Source organism: Strix aluco, chromosome 5, assembly GCF_031877795.1.
Source record: "Strix aluco isolate bStrAlu1 chromosome 5, bStrAlu1.hap1, whole genome shotgun sequence".
In the NCBI taxonomy this organism is placed as follows: Eukaryota; Metazoa; Chordata; class Aves; order Strigiformes; family Strigidae; genus Strix; species Strix aluco.
This window is the reverse complement of record NC_133935.1, coordinates 44,371,034-44,394,777: the sequence shown is the minus strand read 5'-3', so window position 1 is coordinate 44,394,777 and position 23,744 is coordinate 44,371,034. Positions and strand designations below refer to the sequence as shown.

General features: G+C 37.5%; 1 protein-coding gene across 2 annotated transcripts in view; it reads right to left on the bottom strand.

Moving 5' to 3' along the window:
• Positions 1 to 16,099: 16,099 nt before the first annotated feature.
• Positions 16,100 to 23,744, bottom strand: part of PAWR (pro-apoptotic WT1 regulator) — an 84,476-nt gene continuing 76,831 nt past the window's right edge. For both annotated transcript variants that reach the window (XM_074827154.1, XM_074827155.1), the window contains exon 7: positions 16,100 to 20,996. In XM_074827154.1, the coding sequence (XP_074683255.1) occupies positions 20,910 to 20,996 (87 nt within the window). In that variant the 3' untranslated portion in view covers positions 16,100 to 20,909. The remainder of the gene's footprint in view (positions 20,997 to 23,744) is intronic.

The window sequence follows — 23,744 nt, the reverse complement described above, 5'->3', positions numbered from 1 at the left end:
TATGTAACAGAGTTATATATTAACAATACCATTAATTCCATAATTAGGAACTTACATAACTCTTTTTCAATGTGCTGTATAAACCTTGCCCATCATATCTAACAAGTTATTTCAGTAATGAGTTGGTAAGCATTATTACTCTTCTTCTGTAGGCAGAAAGTGAATGCCATTTATTTGACCTCAGGTTGGCAATATGCCACACAGGGCTGGAGCAGTGATTAGGTCTTGACATAGCTCAAACCTCAAGAATATCTGGACACTCTCACTCAGCCATAAAGCATCGCTGAAGAGTTTTTAGAGATTTCACAAAGCTGCTTGTGCAGTATCTTGCAAGATGTCACAGTAGAAACTAATGTCTCCTACTCAGTGGTGTGGTACATGCCACGATGTGTTTCCACCTGTAAATGAAACCACTGTTTTGAAAAACAACCATTGTCTCTCCCACAAGAAACACGTCCTACCACCCCCTGCTAAGATTTGTGCCAAGGTAAAGAAAGGGTATGCCATGTGCAAGCAGTACATGCACTTCATTGCTCACTCAAGGTGGATTAAGATGAGAAGCCTCTATGATTTCTGGATATAGAGCATTGCAAAGCTAGATTGATGAATTATCCTTCACTTTCAGCTGTCAAGCTTCAACTTTTTTTCAGTGCCGAATATTATTTCCTTATGCTTCAATCGTTTTTCCACTTTCCTTTCTCTTAGTGCAGCTGTAGCTCCACTTTGTGGAAGATGAGTAAAGCAGAGAGTGACCCAGGTGTGTTAACTGCAGGATTGTGAAGAGTTTCTGAACCTGGCAGGCATATAAAAGATATGGGCCTTCAGAATGAGCCGACAACAACTAGTGAGAACTAAGACCTCATTCTTTTTCAGCTTGAAAGTCACTTACATCAACACCTTGCTGTATTTCTTCCTCCTACCTAGTGGTAAATATACAAAAAAACAACTGTAAAATACAGCATGCAAGAAACTGAAGGGAAATGTATTTCTTACATATCTACCTACGCAGCCATGGAAACTGTCCGACCACAGATTCATTTTTCATAAAGAAGGAGGAAGATTTTTCAATGTGTTCAGTAGCCGGTTGAATGTTCTGATAGAAATCAATGTATTCCATCTCCCAGGAAATTCTCCAGTTCTAGGGTTAATGAACTGGCATGGTTTTGAGTGTTCAGAGGTTACAGTTATGAATGCTTTTAAAGGTACTAAATAATTATTAAGAATATTTAAATTATATTTACAAATACTTTTTAAAATCTATCTTTCATACAATGGATTTCTGACAGGGCTACCTACTGACTGAACAGAACTGAAATGATTTTTCAAGGAAGGAGATTTGGAATAGACTTTCTTTTAAAAATGCTGGTACTTCTGGAAGCTGGAAAATCAAGACTGCTTTGTAATGAGGGTGGGGATTTGGCTTAAGATGTCTGACTACAGGTATCCGTATACAGGTGTCTACTAGTACCTGATGTTTAATTCCAAGTCTAGACAGCAGAGGTTTGGTCAATGAAACCAAAGGCATGAGGCAGCACTCTCTGAGCTCTGGTGACTACACCAGGAGTTCAGGCACCCAGTGCTCATGCAGAGACCTGTAAGCAGGCACCTCAGTTTAATGCCAGTTTCAAAATAAATCTCTCCCAAACCATCAAAAGCTGCCCTCTGACAAGTTGACCCTGCACAGGACAAAGCATTATTCTGGCACTTAGCTTTGAAGAGACTGTGAAGCAGTTTAGGAACCCCTCTCAGTGCTGGCCCTGTTCTGTGCTTCAGCGGAGCATGCTCTCTTAATTGCAAGTTCATGTCATGCCAGACTGTGGCAAGAGCTGTAAAGCCTCACTAAGTGCTGGTCACGTCAATTTGATCAAAACCACATCACAGTAACAGGAAGAGAAAGGATCTGGATTATCCTTTTAGTAAGTAAGGGCATTATCTCATCTTTGGATTTTAGGGCCAATGCTTTTAATGTTTTGTAGGCTGTACTCAAACCAGACCCAGCACAAAAAAGTGAAAGCAGCTAAGGTGCTTTGAAATGCTCACCCATGACTCTGTTGTCTCAGTAATTTCATTTCAGAGGTGACCTTGTCTGAAGAGAAAGCCTCAGGTCTCTGTGAGGAGCAGGAGATGTTCTGACACGTTCTGAACTACCTTCACAAGGTATGTGAGGACTTTTCAGGAAGGCAAAAAGTAAGGGAAAAAAGTAGCAAAATTTTTTACATGGCATGGAAAGTGCTGAGAAGGGAACTTCACCTCCCACCACATACAGAACTCTGAAGACTACACATAACATCAAGGGCTGGACACCTTGCAGCAGTGTAACATACAGCTGTGTCCACTCAGGCTAACATATGCAGGGAGAGCACTGAAAAATCAGTGGTGGTCCAGAGAAAGAACATGAGAAAGTTGGATACCTCACTTACATACATACAATGTAGGGAAAGCTCTTGAAGGACGGTGCAAGCAGGCCTGAAGGCTTCTCGTTGAGGCCTGTACTGCAGGACAGCAGCGGTGCTGATGGAAACAGTGGAACCACACAAATCTCTGTCTGGGACCACCTGCTCAAGAAGTCAGAGTTGGGAGGAGAAAGTGTTTGAAAATCTTTTGTTTACTTTAAAGAAATTCAAGGAACAAACACAATTAGTAAGTGGCTATGGCATGTCCCAGACCCAAGGAAGCCATATCCTCCACCACGTTAAGAAGTAAGCATGCATCTGGAGCACAAGCAGCAGCTCTTGTTTCGGGACTGCTTTCAAACACCCCACGCTAATGCTGGCAGTTTCAGGCTTTAAATTCCCACCAGCTCTCCGCACAGACCATTCATCTGCGGGGAGTTTCCCAAGCAGACCTCTTTGGAGAAATCATCTTTCTTTCCAGGGTTTAGAGTAACGCCAGGGAAACAGATCATGCAAACAGTCTGAGCCTCTGAATGAAAGGAATGCAGAGAGGAATGGAGATAAAGGACTAGAATGTAATTCCTGTAAACAAAACCATCAGCTTCTTTTAAATTAAACACGTATCTATCTTCCCACTGCTTTGTATACATACACATAGCAGCTCAGTAAATTCCTGGGAAATATGAGAGGCAGTGGTCTAGCATCCAAAAAAACATTACTTTAAGCTTTACTTAAGGAAATGAAATTTATGAGAGTCTAAAGCCTGTACTGTTACGAGGCTTTGCTGTTACGTGACAGTAGTGCCAAAACTACAAGTTAGATGCCAAATGCATTTTAAAAATTCATTAGACTACACAATACAGCTAAAATGCATCTTATCTATTTGACACTTGTTTAAAAAAATGCTTCCCCCCCCCCTTTTTTTTTTAAATGTCATAAATGTCAGGAGTTCTGCAAAGGAAACCTAGAGCAGTAACTGCAAATACAGAATTTGTGTAAGATTTTGCATATGTAAATAAGATAATGAAGCAAATGAAGCAGAAGACAACGACAATAATTCTGAGAGTTATAAAACCTTAGTGTGACAATTTCACAAAAGCAGTTATGCTTTTTTTTTTTTTAAGCTCTAGGATCCTATAATGTTCCTTGTTAATTGTCGGTACAGGCTAATGTGTCATATAGAAATGCCACCAGAAGATGTCAGGCACGGACCGTGAACGAGGGGCGGCAGGGGTGATGCCTGAACAAGCCAAACCCACAGAAATAAACTCAGCTGAAAAGAACTTGGCAGGCACAGATGTCATTGATAATACTGTGTCATTACTTCATATTTCAGGAAAATGACAATTTGGGAAAAATAGAAGAAGTTTCTGATGTTGTTATATGTCGAAATTAAAAGTAAAAATAATCTCTCTTATCTACTCTTACTAGCTTTTTTAGTACTTCAGAAGAGCAATTCCACTAAGACCTGAATGTTGGTTCAAACCAACATACCTGCACGTATGCCTGTGTATACTCATGCCCACACACCACACCACCCCCACCCCCACAACTCTGGGATCAAGCACGACATGTTTGATATGTGTCTTCCTGAAGCTAGAATTTGTGTACTAGGCATTACAAAGTCCGTAATGACTGAATAGGTTTTAATGCAATCCATTAGAATGTTTTATCCAAGAAACACGACATGAATTGTGTTTGACCGTTGCACTTTTTATGTCTGCAGATTCTCTTTCAGGGTACTCAAGAGAAGATACTGATTACTAAGAACAGAACTGAGCATATTGTAGACTTAAAGGTTTATGACATTTAAGATTACAGTGCTTATCTACTCTTTAGCTTTTGCTCTCGCTGCAAGAGATTATACTCCAGTAGATTTTTATGACTTCTTTTCTATTTCCTTATACTCATCCATAATCATTACTGAGTACTGGAATGACAAATGGAGCAGTAACAACTCACTCATGTGGATTCATTTCTGCCCAGTGGCTAGTGCTAGGCAGGCAGCAAATGGTCACCTTTCCGAAGACATTCTGAACAAATGTAATCTGCCAATTTTCAGATACCAGATTGCAAGACACATTTTTTAAAAATTTTAAATCATTAAGTGGTCCTGCAGAAACAGCAAGTGCTTTACCAGGTTTAGCCCCCTATAGATTTGAGAACATGTGATGGGATGGACTGTCTAGCCTTCTACCTGGCAATCCCCAAACGGTTCAGGTTCACATGAAACCCAGAAACAAACCAATGTGGATTTCAAATGAAGAGCCAGTGTCCTTTTCCAGTTCCACAGGACAGAAGGGTTTTGCTGTCCCAACCTTCAGCAAAAGGCAGGGTAGGGGGCATAGATTTTTGGTTCACCTGTTCTTTTTGAATGTAGATCTGAAGAGTCCTATCTCCAGCATTTAAAAACACAATTAAAGCCAAGTTTACCCTAAGAAAATGCTGTCTTTAAAATGTTCACAGCCTTAGAAATAAGCAAGTTACTGTTTAGCGATGAATTATGAAAATTATTTACAAATGTATACCAATTCAATTATCTTGGAAATTACTGTTCAAAATCTAAGGATGAGAACAGATGCAGCTCCAACACTGCAACTTCGTTGTTTCAGCTTCCTGTAACCATGACTTTGGCACTTACTGTCCATACCTCACAGATGTTGATTACAAGATACAAGATAAACCATACCTAACTTGAGTCTGATTCAATCACACACCCCCATCTACCACATGCCAAACCAGCCTGGAACTACTCAAAACCTCTACTCCATGTACTGACCTGCAGTACTAGAATTTGTAATGGAGTTCATAAAGTAACACTGCAGGTCATGAAAAGAATGTTGAAAACAGGAGACAGTAAACAGACTGGCCAAGAGACACAACTTCATCCAAACTCTGCCTCCTGAGGAATTCGGAGCCTGGGAGAGCAGGCATGGTGTCCTCACACACTGTCAGGGCTCCGCTTCTAAGGACTAGGTAGAATTATTAACCTTAATGAAATGTATTTTGTGAAATGAAGTTACATTAAAACGTTGTGTATAGGAGAAAAGACAGATGACAAATTTTTATTCCCCTTTGAATTAAATTGGCATGTGAGTCATCATCTGGGCAAAACAATGTGAGCCCCACCTCTTCCTTCTGAGAAAAACTTGCAAAGTCCCTCAATTAAAAAACAGACTGCTACTTTTTAATGAAGATAGCACTAGATTCCTTTAGGTTTGGTAGTTTTTGTTGTGGTTTTTGTTTTGCTATTTTTTCCTTTTTACATAGCTCTAGAAGTTGTATATATCTGATGTTAAAATTAGAGTAGCTCTTATGCCTGCAAAAATACAGATGAGAGATACAAGAAATTATCCTCAACAGTAATTCCAAGAGACACTTTCCAACACCTACAAGTCTTCATTCAGGATATTTTGGTCTCTTTAGGCCTTGTGAAATGGCCCAGTCTCCAGTGAAAGAAGTCTTTCTTTCCCATTTCAGAATGAGTATACAACTGGAAACCTTCACTACAAACAGAACTGGACATCTGGAGCTCACCAGGTGCCTTGGTCTCTTACTGTGTCAAGTTAGGGAAGCCCTTCACACTCAATACACAGCTCCCCTTTTATGTCACCTTGTATCAAGCGCAGTCACAAGGGTTGTTCGTTGGATCCCTTTTCCCTTACTTAGGGACATGGCTTTTCACACCACCACCCCATTTAGATATGTCCCTTTCAGCCTCAGCAGGGGAGGAAGAAAGCATGGGACCTTACCTGTAGGCAGCAGATTGCCACATGGTTTTCTTCCCTTTCCTTGCACAGGCCTCTGCTCTGGCTCCCTCACATAGCTCTCAGCTGGCTCGTTTGCTTTCTTCTGAAAAAGTGGATTGCTAAACTGGCTTCTGATTTCATTCCCCAGCTGGCTGCTTCCCACACTCCAATTCCTTCATCCCATTAAATTTCCATTAAATTATCAGGATGTGCTGCCCAGCAGTATTTCTACCTTGAGCAAGGCTCAGCGAGCCCGAGCAGCCCTAGCCCTCTCTTGACCCAGCCCAGCCCCGTACCTGGAGGAGCGCACAGGCAAGGTCTCGTAGAAGCAGCTGCCTCTAGAAAAGAGCTGAATGAATGGTCTTGACTGAGAGATCTAAATATCTCTATCTAAATAATAACTAGGCCATTGAAAACAAAAATGCTGGTTCAGGATGGAGTTCATACCACCTGTTGTATACAACCTAGCAGGTATATAACCCAGCAATAAACTGGATAGAGATCCTGTTTCCTCAGCAGCAAGTCAGAGAGCAGGGCAAAGAGTTATCAGAAAGGGACCATTACTAATTGTCCAGGGAGGTCAGTGTTTCAACCAGAGTTTGAGTGATTTAAAGCAGCCTGTGGTCAAGCAGGCTATAGGATTTCCCTCTCCCCCACTCTTTAGCACTGCATCCAGCCTGGTCCCCCCCGAGGGTTGACATCCTTCTCTAGTCACCATGCTGCTGAAGTAGATTTCATAAACAACTTAATACCAGTGGTTTCCCAACTACAGGCCACAAATCACATGCCCTTGATCTACAGAAAGCTGGCTAGCTGTCAAGCTGACTCCACTCATTTCACTTAGGAAGAAAAATAACAAATGAGAAAAAAATGTACTAAAGAGAAAAATGGATTGTACAGTTGTATCTGTACTAAATTAACAGAAAAGGAAAGAAAAGCTTATAGAGAGACAAGCCAGAAACACAGATGCTTTCCTACTGTTGCTTTTCCATGTAGGCATTTTCTGTAATTGCTACAGAAGTAGTTATGCAATCCTGAACAGATCCTCTATTTAACGTGGTTATATTTGGGAGGAAACTTGGGAATTAGTTTTTGTTCTTGTACAATGAAATTACTTGTGGTGAGACTGCCCTCTTCCTGGCTTTCTGGCACACAGCTCTCACAGGAGGACTGCATGGTGACAAGGGAAAGTACATGGAGACTAATTAATTTTATGTTGCATCTGGTTTTAATTCCTTATTTAGGAATATATTAAAAACAGATTCTAGAATGGTCATCTGAAGTTCTAGGCATGTTTTCCAAAATATCTAACTCTCCAGTAACACTAAAACCCATTAAACCACAGTCTCAGCAATGATCATCAAATCCACCTCTTCCCTTCTAAGAAATAGCTATTTCAAATCCTTTCCCTACCATTATACCCTAATTGAAAGAAAAGGGGAAGGAATGAAAAGTGTTTACAGTATCTAGATAGCTAAAACATTAGTCCTCTTGAATACTAAACATGAGTTATAAAACCCAGAAGATTCCAGAGTTGAGGAGTTCTTGTGGAAAACCTTACACCAGCAGGTCTATCCCCTTTATAGAAAAAAGAAGTCCCTCTTCAATAAAACCAGAATCTTTCTACAGCAGATCAGAGATGAGAGAGGTAAGCTCCGCTTCCTTCAAATGCACCTAGCTCTATGAATGACATAATGGCAATTCTCCTTCCTTCTAAAGGATCTTTTCAAAGGACTAGACGCCGCCCAGGGATTTTTTAACATGGAGCACAGAATCCACTCCACGTTAAGATCATACTGTGCTATTCTTTAGTTTCTCTCGCAGACCTTACTCTTACTTTGCTATGATACAAAGGAAGAGGCTATTCCTGCTAGTGACACTGGTCTGTAGAGTTTGCAGTGCTCTGTCCTTACTACCGCTGCTTTTAGCCAAATTCCACCCTTCCTCAGTGAAGAAAGGCCCATCCCAGACGCTCTGTTATCTTTTCATGAACGGTCTTTTAAATTCTGCCTGGTTCTTGCAGAGTTTGCATACTCCCAGATTTCTCTGCAGCTCCACTGAACCAACCTTGCTGTCAGCCAGGATCAGAGACTCACCCACACATATTTCAAGGACAGACCTAACAGCATACACAGCAGTGCGCGCACACACACACACGCTCACAGCTGTTGCTCAGAATTTGCTTCTGCTGAGCCGTCTTCATCGCCTGCGGATACTTTCTCATTTCTCTCTATTGCACAGCACTGAGACCATTCTAAAAACTACATGTGCCAAATACACTTTCAAAATGTATCTGAAAGTATCTAATAAGTTTTAAGCCTTGTACTGTGACGTTAACCAAAGATCATATCAGCATATAGATTTTTTTTTATGAGCTAAAAACTGACAAAAGCATTAGCCTTTAAAAGCTTATCTGCCTGAAAAGGAAGAACCTCCCAGCTCTCACCTTTCACAGCCCATAGTCTGGATGCCTTTCTAAGTTGACTGGATGCCTTTCTGGTTGACTGCTATTATTTTGCTGAGTGTTGGGACAGGCTGTCTGCTGGCAAGAGGACTCCAGCCACCCTCCTCTCGCATTTGATTTGCTGCACCCATTTTGTTTTAAAGCCTTTTTGCAACATGCTGTTCTTTTATAATCTTGAACCCTCTTCTGTCCCTTTCTACTTCCTCTGCACCACATAGCTATTGCTCTCTATTGCACTAAAGACATAAAAGGAATATGAGGACTTATTTTTAAATAACAGTATTTTCCACAGGTTCAGCACTGCCTAGCTACTGTGATAACTATTTCCATGCCAACATATCAACCAAACAGTATTGGCTTTTCCCCTCCCAAGTCAAATACTATCATCTCGTACAAATATACTCCTTGCAGGCATACTTACCAGCGCCTCGATCCTTACCTGCCATCCAGCCTGACCTTTGCTCACATTCCCATCTCTCACTGACACACCCTAAATTCTGTGACACACAAAAAAAAATACCGTGGCAGACCTGCAGTGAAGTCGAGCATCGTACGAAGTGTAGTTAGAGGAAGGAGAAAAGGCTGTACAGCACACCCAGCCCTTCCCCCATATGACACTGAACTTGAAGCAGAGGCTTGCTTTCCCTGGCCTTGCAGCTCCCCATCCTGGGCTTGGGATCCTAGAGCCATGTCAAGAAGTGTAGCAGTACACATGTATTCTGTCTTTGCAACTTGTCAGGCACAACATGACTTGCTCAGAACTTGTGCTGAATAAAAGTGTTTCCTCTTCTATTTGGAAAAAGGCCTAATATTTAATTATATTCTGTGCTCACTGGGATTTTATTTTATAGAGATATGATTTCTTAAGCACTGAAATAAATATTCTTCAGAATGCCATTTTGTTTTTTCTTGCAAGTGCCAAGAATGCTTAACAAGCTACACAATATAACGTTATGCAGGGCACAAAATGGGGGGAAAAAGTTCTGCCCATGATTTCAAATTTGGATGCTTTATTCAAAGTGATTTAATTATTAAGAGGTGATTAAAGTTCATTAAAAACCAAAGTAACACATGCCAAGGTCCCAAATCAGTTTATTATTTTAATTCTTGCATAATGATGAGGAAAAATATGTTTTGTTTCAATTTCTTTGGTGAGGAGATATGGCATTTTGCCAGATTACAAGGAGGAAAATTCTCCTTAGTACCCACGCCTAGTAAACTGCATCCTGTGTCTCACTGCCTCAGTGCTGAACAAGGCAGCTGACAAATCAGTAGGTGACTTGCTTTAAAACTCTCCTGAGTATAGGGACACACTGTTGTTTGCAAAAGAGCAGTGGGAAATACAGATAAAAATTTCATAGAGGAAGAGCAAAGGAGGAACATGACATTTTGTCAATTTGCAAATAAATGGAAGCTGATTCATCCTGTCCAGTGGGTTTTCATATCAGCACTCAGTTAATGATACTGCCCTGAAATATGTCGGTTCAGCTGTCTAGCTGCAGCAGCTTAGTGGACAGCACAGTGTATCTAGCGCATGGCCCGAGAGGAAAAAAACAAACAGAAAGTGCTTACCTTGCTCCCTGCATAGGTACTTCAGTTGTTTACTTTCTGTAATCACACAGCTCTGACTGCAGCATGGGGCCAGAAGAGACTGCTACTAGATTCAAATATTGAGTATTTGGCAGCATCAATACAGGCATTTCCTGAACCCTTCAGTTAAGTGTTTTTGCCTCCATGGCATTAAAAAATGAGTAACATACACAACACTCCAATAGCAGAGGTAAATAGTAATCTGCTGGGATAACTGTCCTTTGATTTAGAAGGGAAACTGAACTATATTTCAGCTTAAGCACTGAAAATCTCAAGAGGTATCAATAAGGCAAAAGATAACAGAAGAAAATGAAACCAAGAAAAAGGACAATTATACTCGTGTACTGTAGAATCCTCAAGTAGCCAAAGGAGACATATGTGTCTTTTTTCAAAGTGTCATAAAAAATAATTTGATGCTGTTAAAGAAAAAAGGATAGTGAAGCAACAGACCTGAAAAGGTCTTTATTTACCTATAGATTAGACAGAAGCACCAAAGCAAAACACCTGAGAAGTCTGCATCTTCACTCACCTACAGAATAGACAGACCAAAGACATCAGGTTTATTCATCCATTTCAGTAACACACTTTTGGATATAGGAGTTTAGTTTCTACTTTGAACACTTCTTTGACCTCTCATCTGAGCTAACACCCAATTTACCACGTTGCTGTGGATCTCTGTTAACAGAATTGAGAATGGCGTATTGCTCTGTGTTAGAGGTAGCCCTGTGAACACATGCTGGTCACTGCTGCCTTTGCATCTGCAAACAGTTCCACTTCTTACTATAAATCCCAAATAGCAATCCACCTTCTTCTACTGGTGGAGTAAGTTACACAGTTATTGCCAGGAACAGTTTCCAAATACTGGAATATGCTCCCACAGAAGGAAGCCAGTACTATTCTTTCTGCTCTCAGCTGCCTCAACTACAATATTAACAGCATTCAAAAAGCCCTGTAAACAAAATGGACAGGTTGCCAAATAAAAAGGATGTGATTCCTACATAGACAGTTTCTCAGTGGAGACTGCTGACAGTTGCTTAAAAGGAATCTGAATGAAGAGCATGCTTACTAAGCTGCACCACCTGCTTTATTCAAAACAAGAAGCACCTTTCTTGAGATCCTTATCCAGTTTTGGGCTTTCACAATCTAGTGCATCCAGAAGAGTATCTTTCTCCTGCTGCTATGCAGATGAATCAAAAATACACATGAAATCTCAGTGAAACAGAAGAAGGTAAGAAAGTGAATAATGAATGTTACTGAATACTGAAGGAGGTAGGAAAACGTAAATAATGTTTTCTTTTACCTCATTTTTAAGTAGTCTTAGGTATTACTTACAATGGAGTTAATAATCATTGCAGCTCTTGCAGGAACATGACTTTCAAGCCATCAATTTTTTGGATTAAAAGTTTTAGTATTAAAAAATGATGGATCATTACCAGCAGCAAACTGCTAATTTTAGTGAGCATTTCCTGTAACAAAACAGATAATTTTTCAAACAAGTACAGCTATGCAAATGGATGTAAAGGAAGCACTTGAACATGCAGTTTTGCAGTTACATAAAATATCATTCTAACCTTGTAAACATAAACCTATGATGCACATATTTGTAATTATTCTAAGTGTTTTTAAAAATTCACACAAGCACCACCACTTTAGATAGTCACAGTGGATTACATTAAAATGAACTAAATGACTTCACTTGGTAACATGATGTGCTTTTTAAATGACATTTAAAATATTTTTTTTTCATAAATCTCTCAGCAGTTGTTAAAGAAGACTTTGTTATATTTAAACCTGCAAGATGCAGCAAGAGGGCTCTCAGATGCAAGCAAATCAGAAGTCCTCCATATGGTCCTGGCACTTCAGCAAGGGGCTCCCACCATATCCTGAGAATCAGCTCTGTCACATTTCTGCTAGAGATCTAAATGCCTGGGGCTAGTCCTACACATTCGCCAAAACATCAAACATACTAACCAGTGTTACTGTAGTAGTACCACAAATTATGTAATACTTGAAAAGTAATGTCCAAAATTTCTGCCTACTCATCTACAGCCTAGCATGATCTAGGAAAGATATGATCAAAGCTCTGATTCTATACAGTAATTTGCATTCCTTGAAGGTTGGAAAATCATATTCAAGTATTTGTGCAAAGGTGAGCAAATGAAAAGCTGGTGATCATGTTTTTCTTACAAAAACACTAACTATAATGCAGTGATAACCAGAACCACCTTTAGATCTTTATAAAATATCCTGTTTGTCATACTTCCTTTGTTGAAAACTATGTGAAAAAAATATTGGAGAAAATCCAGATTTTCTTCATCCTTACACATCTATTCCTCTCCCTAATATTCAATCCTGCACAGTCTCAAACCACACATATTCTCCCTGCTTTTAACCATCTTTATAAATCCTAGAATCTGGACAGTGAAAATTGAAAGTGGCCAGTCTTTTTTAAATGTCACTTCTCACACAAAGCCAGAACAACACAATTGGGGTTTTTTAAGTGATATTTTATTACAAACTATAGAGAGCAGAAGCAGTTAAATGGGAAGAAAGAGTGATTCAGTTGGGAACAATTAGCATTTTCTATATAATTGCTTCACAGAGAAATATGAGAATTATTTCTAGAGAGTCTCAACTTGCAAAGCTTCAGTGGTTTTATTGTCCCCACCCATTAAATATATTTGGTAGCAGGCTGTAACCACACTTACACTGTTGCAATCATAATTTTAAACTCTAAAATGCATTATTGTTGTAACGAGCCTTCAGGCAAAAGCAGAGATTAACTTTTCTAAGAGAGAGAAAAACAAAGATTTCATTCCACAGGCTCTCAGTCTACAAAATCTGATTCCCAGAGATAAATACTAATGGAGAATGTGTCAAGATGCCAATTATGAAGCTGCAGTTCTCTCAAATATAATCTTGTGCAACAGAAAAACACAGGTTTTCCTTTAAATTATGCTTCAGGTTCTTAGAAAATACCCTGGTACAAAGAAGGGACAAGAGTTAATGCTGCGTTGTTGCATGAGATCATGCAATAGGTTGTTGAATGAGCCTGGTAATACCTAAAGATCTCAGATCATTTCATCAAGGGAAACCCATAAAAATTGCTTGAGTTCCCACCCTAAAAGACTAAGCAGAGATTAAGTTCTCATTTTCGCTGTCACCACACTGTAAATGCATTCTTTTGCTATTTCAGAAAGCACAGATTTTATTAGCCCTAACACCTAAAGAAATCAACAATGAGAGCATCAATTATAAAACCTGTTCATCTTCAACAGCATTTCTGTTTGCCAGAAATTTTGAAGGCAGAGCACTAGCACCAAATATGCACACATTTTCATTACCTCCCTTATTAAAGAAATTCCAGATCTCAAAGTTTGATACCTATGTTATTTAATATTCTTAAAAATTCACAGCATACTGATTAAAAATCAGCATAGACTTGGATTATCATCTCTGCAGCATAGACAGAGCTTTACAACATAACAAATACCTACAAGTCAAAGACATTTATTAAAGGTATCAAAGATGGCACCTCTTACCTCAAATTCTTTCTAAAACTTACACAATTATTGTCAAATTTTACTGTTTAATCTCTCAGCAATTAACATCACAGACACATCTATTGAAGAAAGCCTATAATACAAATAAAAAAGTAAGAGAATCTAATTTTTCCTACTCCTTCATTAGCAACATCCACTACAATCCCATCACTACCAACCATGTTTTGCACGGTTTGGCCCAAACTAGCAGAAAATGCAAGTTGTATTTCTAGAACTCTGCTGTTATTCTTTGCTAAGGTACTTGCAAGACTTCAGCGTGCAGAGACAATTGTGTTCCCTAGAAGGCCATCAATGACTATCAAGGTAGTCACTCAGAAACACTGCAGGGTTTTGCCTTTTCAGTCAGATTTTTCTCCAACAAAGGAAACAGGACTTAAGCAATTCTTTTGATCTTAAAGTGCTTAACCCTCAAATCCACCCCTAGAACTTTTCCAAAAAGGTTTAACTTCTAGTGCTTGTTAAAAGGCGGCCTGGAGGGTTTGGGTTCTTGAGCTGAGCACCCTCATGAGACTATAAAATGAGCCCAATTTAAAGGTGTTCAACTTTAAAAAGTCTTCTCTGGAGGCAGGAACTTTCACTTCATGAAAAGTCCTAGGAGACTTAATATTGCCTAAGAAAATGAAGCGTGGTCTTTTTACATGGTATAAAAGACTCCACCCATTCCATAATCAAATATTAAAACATGTAAAATGTTTAATATTACTTCAAATGCCTTGAGTGAACGCAGAAATTGCAGCTCAATTTTGCTTAAACAGAAATCCCTACTGAGATAACAGCAAGAGAGACTATGGCTATTGGCTGTGTAATTAGACCTTCCTGCTCAAGGAATGCCAAGTGAAACATAAGCATCAGTTTCCATACATGAAGGGTTGTCAGCTGCTAAGACTGGAAGTTCACAGCTGCAAACCTGTAGATGTAGGTGGAAACCCACCAGACCTCCATATAGAGCTGTGCTATTTGGGACTGTTAGATATACATCAGAAAGATATCCCTGTTGTTGACTCCTGCCAAAATGTTTTTCATATGTCAACATCATTCTTACATGTGATATTCCTACAAGGTTTCCTCTTCATTTTTAACAGTGGGAGACTAACAGAACTTTTTATGGTATAACTAGAGCATTAGATCGTCTCAATATCCACATCAATATTTAATCTCTCTCAAAACCTTGCTAAGTTATTGGCATCCCAGAGCAACTTCCAGCAGCAGTACATTCCACTGTGTAATTATTCACCAAATAAGAAAATTTGCTCATGCAAATGTTTGAGGTCTGTTGAAGAAAGGAGAAAAATCCAGCAAAGAACAGTTTTATGAACATTGTTATGCTTCTTAGATACCACCTGAAGGTTCTAGCAGAACAAGGCAAACAAGAAGATAACAAATTACAGAAGAAAAAGGAAGAGATGGGCTATGAGAGAAAAATTAGAACATCCACAGGAAAACATACCAAGTGGTAAGATCAGGTAGATGATCATGTAAATATTGTATGCCAAATCCAGTGACTAAAGGAGCACAGAACAGGTACTTGTGTACCTGGAGCTAAAATTTCCCAGCAGGTCTGAAGAACCTAAAATGCCAAAGGCAAAAACTGAGGAAGGGCAGACTTTTGCATTTTAAACCAAAATCCAAAGGCCACTAATCTTTCATAAAGGAACTCAACTGTAGGAGTAATAATCCTAAACCGAATTCACCTGACATTTTAAAATTCACTAGGTGCAAATGCTCATAATGTCTTATCCATAAAGTAACCATGGTGTTGAATGAATGGTTTCTTATGGTATTTATGTTTCAAGCTGTTTTTTAAAACTACGTGACAAACTTTATGATAAACTGTGATATAGTTATTATCGGCCTGGTCTTTACTGATGATCCACTTCTCTTTATGTGTAGTCTGCAGCAATGAATAAAAAGAAGATTGTCTTTAATTCTGCCTGTGCAGGAGAAGAGAAAATGTATCCATATAGAAATTTCAGAAATTACATCTATTATGAAGTCAATTCACTTCGTTTGTGTAGAAGTAGCACTGTAACATCCTTCGTTACCTTTTTCTGGGAAGGGCTATACTTCAACTTTGAAGTATGGGAAAAGGTCATTTCCATCTAATTGATGGAAGGATACTCACTACATTCCTGAAGCAGGAAATTAGTACAGTGGGAAGATGTAGATTTCTCTCTTGTGTGTGCAAACACATGCATGCACACCTGAAGAACTGAATCTGAATGTAAAAATAATTCTAGCTGTTCAGGTTGGGAGCTTCCCCAGCACGGATGACAAATTCAGTTAGAATTTTAGTCAGACAGTATTAATTCTCCTTTAAACACAATAAGTAGTCAGCCTGGATTAAAAAGGATTTTTTTTTTTTATTTGGACAAGGCACACAGTCTTTATTGTTAGATTAGATTAAACACGTATCTTTTACCTGCAACAGTAAGAATCTCAATATAATTTTTAATCTGGTATCACAATAATATCACAACTAGTCAATGTTCAGAACTAAATGGACTATTTAGAGCTTAATGATGCTTCAACTTTTTAAATGCATAAAAATTACTCTGCATTATGATTATTAGACTATTTTTAGAGGAAAACTCAACTATCACAATTTTTCCAAAACAGAAAAATCAAAACTAGCCCTGAACAAGAACAGTTACACCAAAAATCAAAAAAATAAAAGCAAAAGGATTACATTAGCAAGGTAATGTACATTTGCTACAGTACAAGGAGAAATGGTAGATGGAGATTTGCTACAGTAAGTCAACATACTTGGAAGGATCATGAATGCTACTAAAATACATATCAAAGTCCTTTTTATCCTGGATATATTTAAGTAGTCCTAAAGAAATGTTTAGTAACAGAAGCAGAAATGCTTCTAGAAATGCCAGAATGACTGGCATTGAACAGATCTGTAGTGAACTTCTCTATCACATTAAATTACAAGATCCAGAATTCATTTGTTTCATTTTTAACAAAGTTTTTAAGTATAAACCTTAGGTCCTCACACTCAGTACCTACAGATACCAGCATAAATTTTTTTTTATTGTACTAACTTGTACGTCATGGCTTGCAATGGTACTTTCTCCAACTCAAATAATTGTTTCTTATTAAAAATGACAGAGCTTATGATCATTAATACTGATGCAAATGGACCAACTCAACTGATATCTTCATAAAGGGTCAGAGCCCAAGAAATACTGACGCTCAGTCATATGTTAATGTTATCCATAGTTACTATTCGTGTATTTTTTTCCCAGTAATTACCTTTCCTCTTAGCTACTAATACTGATCTGTTTCAATTCAAGCTGGAAATAGCCACAAAGAACTGACAGAAAACCATACAGCTGGAGTCAGTGTAACTCTGATCTCTCCTAGCAAAATGTTAAAAAGTAATTTGATCTCCAGTATTCCTTTTGGTCTCTCTTACAGTAGCAAGTTTCCAAGCTGTAATGATACCAGACAAGTAGAAAAGAGCTTTGATGTAGGTTAATCAGTTGTTTCCAACATACTGAAACACCTGTATCTTTTGTGGTGCTTACGCCAATCACAAATCTTTCCACAGCTAATTCTCAGTACAGCTCAATGAAAAAAAAATTATTAGGTTATACTTCCTACTTTGGAATTCATCGATTTATTTCTTGTTACCCTCTTTTCTCACTCTACCTCTCAAATTCAGAGCCAATCTAACACAGAAATAATTAATCCACGAATGTGTAAATGCAAATCTCATAATTAACCAAGAAAAATTTTGCTTTAAAGACAGAAAAGACACTCATCTGCAAAATATATCTTTCAGTTAATATATACATCAAGTAACACTGAACTTAAACATGGCCATTTAGTTATTTAAAAAATGAAAAACGAGCCATTTTTAATTTCCTTGTAAAAATCACCAACCTTTGTATATGGTTGAACAACTTTTTACAGAATAAATCCCACAAACATTAGTGCATATTATCAATAATAAAAACTATTTCTGCACAATTTTAACCTTCAGCTCTGGAAGTAGTATCTGTTTTCTATACAACAGTATGTGACCATAACAGGAGTATCATTGTGCATTATCAAATAGGAATTATGTGTTGTTCATTACTAAAGTATCTTGAAACAAAAATTGTCTTATTTGCTTTAGTCAATGGGAGTACTTTTCTGTTTAGATTTCCTAGATGACCCAAGTTACCCAGAAACAGATGCTAGATGTAACTGGTTTGGTATGAATTTTAAGACATGAAAGTTCAGAAATTTCCAAGAGACTTACCATTAATATTGCATACTAATGCTCCCTCCCCTCCAAAAAAAGCCCTAGTAAATTAATTTACCTGGGTACATTAATACCCAGATTAATTTAGGAATCATCATAGCCTTCCCAAGTGAGATGGGTTCCCACTTACAGCAGTCTCTGCTTTTAAATCACACAACTAAGAACAATCGAGGTGGACTGGCAAGGACATGGACATGTGTTAGTGAATTGCTGGTGAGGTAGCTGATTTAACACCTTCAAATCACCTAGGATAAACTTATTCTATGTTTGAGCTTGACTGTAAGGGTACCCTACTGAAATAAAAAGATAATGGCAAGTAATGACTAGACCATTATCAACATTCTCTGTAACACATAATTTTTCCTAGAATCTACTAAACTTCTCCTAAGACCCTGATAATGTAAGTGATAATCAATTTTTATTGACATACTTTTTTCCAAAAAGGCATCTAAATCTTCCAAACTATCAGAAGTGTTATGCTTCAAGATATAATTTGTGGGAATTTTTAAACCATGAAGAGCTTTACATTTGTATAATAATACACAACAACAATAATGTCCTGAGGTACTTTATCTGTGAGTTCTCAATGCTTCCTTTGTTCATACATTCTAACTGAAGCATTACTGATTCCAAGTATTTGAAAACTTCCCTTGCCAGTACCTCTTCAAGTCAGCATATCAGAAGTACTTCTGCCAAATATTCCTCTCGGCTGGAAGTACAAGTTAAAAAAAAAAAAAACAAAACCAAAAAACCAAAACAAAATCCTAATTTTGGTGTTACTTCTGCTAAGTTTTAGTCAACACACATGCAAACCAAGAAGAGGTAATAGGAAGACAAGTAATTCTTGTTTATGTTCTCTGTAGTTACTGTTCTTTGGTTTAAAATGTATGTGAAACACAGTTTATGAAATATCTCATTTACATCTTCGTCTTAATATTTGTGTGTTTTGCATTAAATCATTAATGATGCTTCAATGTTTGACATCCAATGCCATAAATCTGTACGTATATTTCTTACCTAGTACACAAAGAAGGAAATCAGATGTTCTTCCAGAGAAAGTTTCGTATTTATTCAGAAGGCATACATCTCATTTTTTTTATTTAAATTTTTAATTTCATGAAACTGACAAATTAAGGGACTTCTTACTGTTTGAATAATATTAAAAGCAATATTAATTGATCTCTAGTGTAGTTCAGAGGGCCTATACAAACCCCCGTACCATTTAAACCCTTGAAGTAAAAGTTTTAAATGGTGTCCCATGACATCTCATCCACTGTGAAGGAAAACATCAAGGCATCCTGGAATATAAGTGTCTTGAAAAATACTTTAAAGCTTTGAGAAGTTCCTCCTCATTAGAATATGCAAATGCAAAATAACCTATCCTATATCCAAAACCATCCAAGGCATAACAGTAATACCTGGATTTGAAATTTAAGAAACTCTTACAGTCATTAAATACATATTATGAAAACACTTGGCAAATCTGAAAAGGTGATTGTTACTATATATTAAAGTTGCCTTTAAGTTTTAAGGTAAAAAAAACTATATGCATGCAACTTTCTGACCCCAAACTTCAAAATTGTCAGGAAAAAGCCTGAACTCTCTGAAATGTTTTCATTTCTAGTGTCCTGACTCAAGTGATATATACATTTATTCTGACCAGGAATGAAAAATGTGCTATATTAAGATGAAATAAAGTACATCAAATTTCAGCCTAACAAGAACTTTAAGAAAATAGTTGTTAACTGAGGTCTGTATTTAATGTCAAACGAAAATTTTGTCTACTATCATATTACAGAAGAATCAGTCCACAGTCATAACTGGATTGTAACATCTAAACAGGCACTTTTTGAACACCTTGTTAGTTTAAAATCAAGGATAAAAGTTTTTTGTAAACCATTTGATGTTTCAGAAGGGCACGAATCACTTGTATGCCCCTCTACTTTGTTATGTACAATCATTTTCACCCATCTTAAAAAATGAAAACATCAAAAAACTCATATTGGTTACAATCACTACAAATTTTAAGATGACACCTTTAAGTAGAATAGTATTGCAAAAGTGTCTTTGCTAAAATGAAAGCTCCAGGCTTCATTTGAATTCTCAACACAGCAAACAAACTTATTGTCTTGATAGCAAACTTGCATTTCATTGCTAAGGCAAAAGTTTTAAAACAAACTGCAGTGTACAGCTTCAGTGTGATTCTAAGAACTCATTAATGCTGATACCACAGGTGATTTATTGGGTTTTTGGTGGTTTTAGTGTTGGGTTTTTTTAATAAAACCTCCCCTCCTGTCAGAACACTCTTATACAGAAGAAAAAAATGCTACTCTCTACTATTGTCAGTCTTTCAGATACAGTAAAAAAACCTCAACATACAAGAGCTTTAGAGCAAGTAATCAATCTGCAAAATGTTATACATCAGTAATAAGGCATCTACTTTACAGCTGTTTAAACACAAAACAAAATATTTCCCAAAATATATATTTTGGATCTGTGTAAACAAAGCTTATATGTATTGCTGCCATTCATTTCAAAAATACACACCCATATGGACTGAAAGTGATCTTGGTGCTATGAATTTTAAATTACTGCAATTTATCCAGATGTAATCTGAAGATATAATACCCAAATATTTTTGAATTTAATAATTTGAAATATGTCAAAAATTTTAATTATTCTTATGTGAGAAGAAAGCTAAAAATATACCCCAAATTTGATGCCATTTCATTGAATGAAGAAGAAAGTACTATGAAAATAAACATTCATCTGGTTTCCTAACAATAAATATAACGACAGTTATTATAACATACTGCAACACAGGAAGTATTACTATATTGACCTTAATGTTCAATCAGTAGTTTTTAAATCTTTCCTCATTGAGGCTTGAATCTTCTACCTTGTCAGCTGTCCAACAACTTTTAACAGGGTTTTATTTTCTTGCTTCAATTGTTCATTTTCATCTTCTATATCATCTAGGTCCTGTGAATGGAAAAAGAAAAATAAATATTTCTCAGGACATAAATACAAACTCTCAACTAGTAGCAGCAGGAATTCAGCATCTTAGCTCTGAAATAAAGAAGCTGGGGTTGGGAAGAATTAGAATCACAGTAGCTATGCCTAGATGTGTTACACAGGTCATCTAAGTGTTACTGTAACTATAAAACATTAATATTATATTCCCATGTACAAGCACCTTTAAATGGAAACATATAATCAAAACTAAAGCTACAGCAGGAATTAATGCATCAAGAAACCAAAATAGGATGGGCGTGATGATTTTATTGGTATATACAGAGTGTATTTATTAACCAGCTATTACCTCTGTTCCCCTGACTGTGCTTGTCTGCAACTATCCTGCTCACATACACACATCACTGGTTATTACTGCAAGACCACCTGCTTTGTGTTTTAAATTAAGTATCAACATTTTCAGAAAATACTGCCTGTCCATTTTTTTTTGTTTTCTGTGAAAAAATTAAAAGGCATTTTGTAACTTCTGTCTAAACAGCTACTGAGAGACAGCATACACAGTAATAATGGGTGCTTAAAATAGATTGCTCCCACCCCAAATATTCATCTCTCTTCCACCAATTACCATATTTACCCAGTTCAGATTTCACATCTTCACTTCCCACCAAGTCTTTTCAAGCCTTTAAAGTGAAAACCAGGGAAATTTGCTGTTTAATGCAAGCATTACTTCAGTAAAAATAGCTTTACTGTACAAAAAAAACCTCATGGAAGAAACAGAATGAGAATGAAAAAATGAAGAAACAGAAGAGTGACCTCAAGGACAGCACTTCATGGAGGAAAATGAAAGGCAGGCAAAGAAAGAAGGACCAAGATTCTCATCAGAGATCTTAGATACCTGTTGACTGAAGTCTGCAAAACTCTACTGTTGCCATGCTAGATTAAACATAAAGCAGTAGTAGAGAAAAGGTTTTCTCTCTCTTGTTCCTTTAAGCTCTGTTTGACATACGGAGCCTATTTTCTTACTTCTTTTCAGTGGGCTCATTCCAAAGTGCATGCTAGAGGCATGTGTTTAGTAAGTATAATGATTTTTAAAAGACTCCTCAGTTTGCCAAGCAAAAATCCATACCACAATACCTTCGCAACTACTTTACTGGTTTTGTAATGTGCACTCAAGAAATCACCAGCAGAAATTCCTCTTTGCCTCACAGAAGGAATGCTGCATCACAGTATGAATGATTTCCAGGAAAAGCATTTGACCATTCTGTTGTAATAGATACAAGTGACTTAAACATCTAAACATGGAAAGTTTTGATGGATAGCTACTATAAATACTATGTACAAAATCACTATGTAATTGCAAAAAACACACTTTGTTTTCTCTCTTGTGCAGTTCAGATCAATAATCAGATGGAAGGAACAACAATTTTTCAATAAAATGATTTTTTTTTTTTTAGCACAGTATACATAATAGTGTGTTTGAACTTGTTAACCTAGCCATCAGATGCCTCAATTAAAGCTTATCTAAAAACTTTCTGTTTAAAATACCTGTAATTCACTCAAAATATTAGAAGTTTGTAAAATGGTTTATGCTGCAAAAAATAACATTCCAAAGATTACTACAATTAAGAGTTCTTTGAATATGAGCCAAGAAAAATAACTATTGCAGTTTAAATATAGAATCACAGAATGGTTTGGATTGGAAGGGACCTTAAAGACCATCTAGTTCCAACCCCCCTGCCATGGACAGGGACACCTTCCACTAGACCAGGTTGCTCAAAGCCCCGTCCAACCTGGCCTTGAACACTGCCAGGGAGGGGGCAGCCACAGCTTCTCTGGGCAACCTGTTCAGTGTCTCACCACTCTCACAGCAAATAATTTCTTCCTTATATCTAATCTAAATCCACCCTCTTTCAGTTTAAAACCATTACCCCTCATCCTATCACTACACTCCGTGATAAAGAGTCCCTCCCCATCTTTCCCATAGGCCCCCTTTAAGTACTGGAAGGCCGCTATAAGGTCTCCCCGGAGCCTTCTCTTCTCCAGGCTGAACAACCCCAACTGTCTCAGCCTGTCCTCATAAGGACATATCTACAGAAACAGTGGATTGAGAGGTGCGGGTATTTTTTACCACTCTGCAATTTAAAGTTTCTTATTCAAATTATAACACTAATTTGTGTTTATTAGTAAAAAAGATGCAATAGCATGAAAGCTTGGAGCTCACATGCCAAAGGAACCAATAACTACACAACTGACAGTAACTGGACTGTAAATCCTCACTGACAGGCTCTCTCCAAATACACATTTAACTACATTGACATCTTGGTGAGGTCAGAGATGACCAAGTGTAAACTAGTCGACAGTTGAACTTAGTCTACAAATATCTAAATGTCTTGAGATGCCTTTCCTTTCAGACATTTGAGGGTTTTATGAAGCAATTACCCCTTGCTCACAAAAAAAGTGGCAGACATACTTTTAGTGGCTAACGTACTGGAATGAAAGAATGCCATTTATGGCAGAAAGCCTTTTCTCTTTCTCAGTGTAAATGCAGCTCATGTTCTTTAAGTATCTTTGTGATGTAGTGACTGATCTCAGTCAAATTATACTCTTACATTAAATAAATATATTTACTTAAAATGAGAAAAAGTCTGCCAAGAAGTTTTCACGATTCTTGGAAAAACAGTTGTTCAAGTGTAACACAAAATCTTTGCCAACTGAAGATGCATCAATGGTTATGAACTGACAAACTTCTAGAAAGAG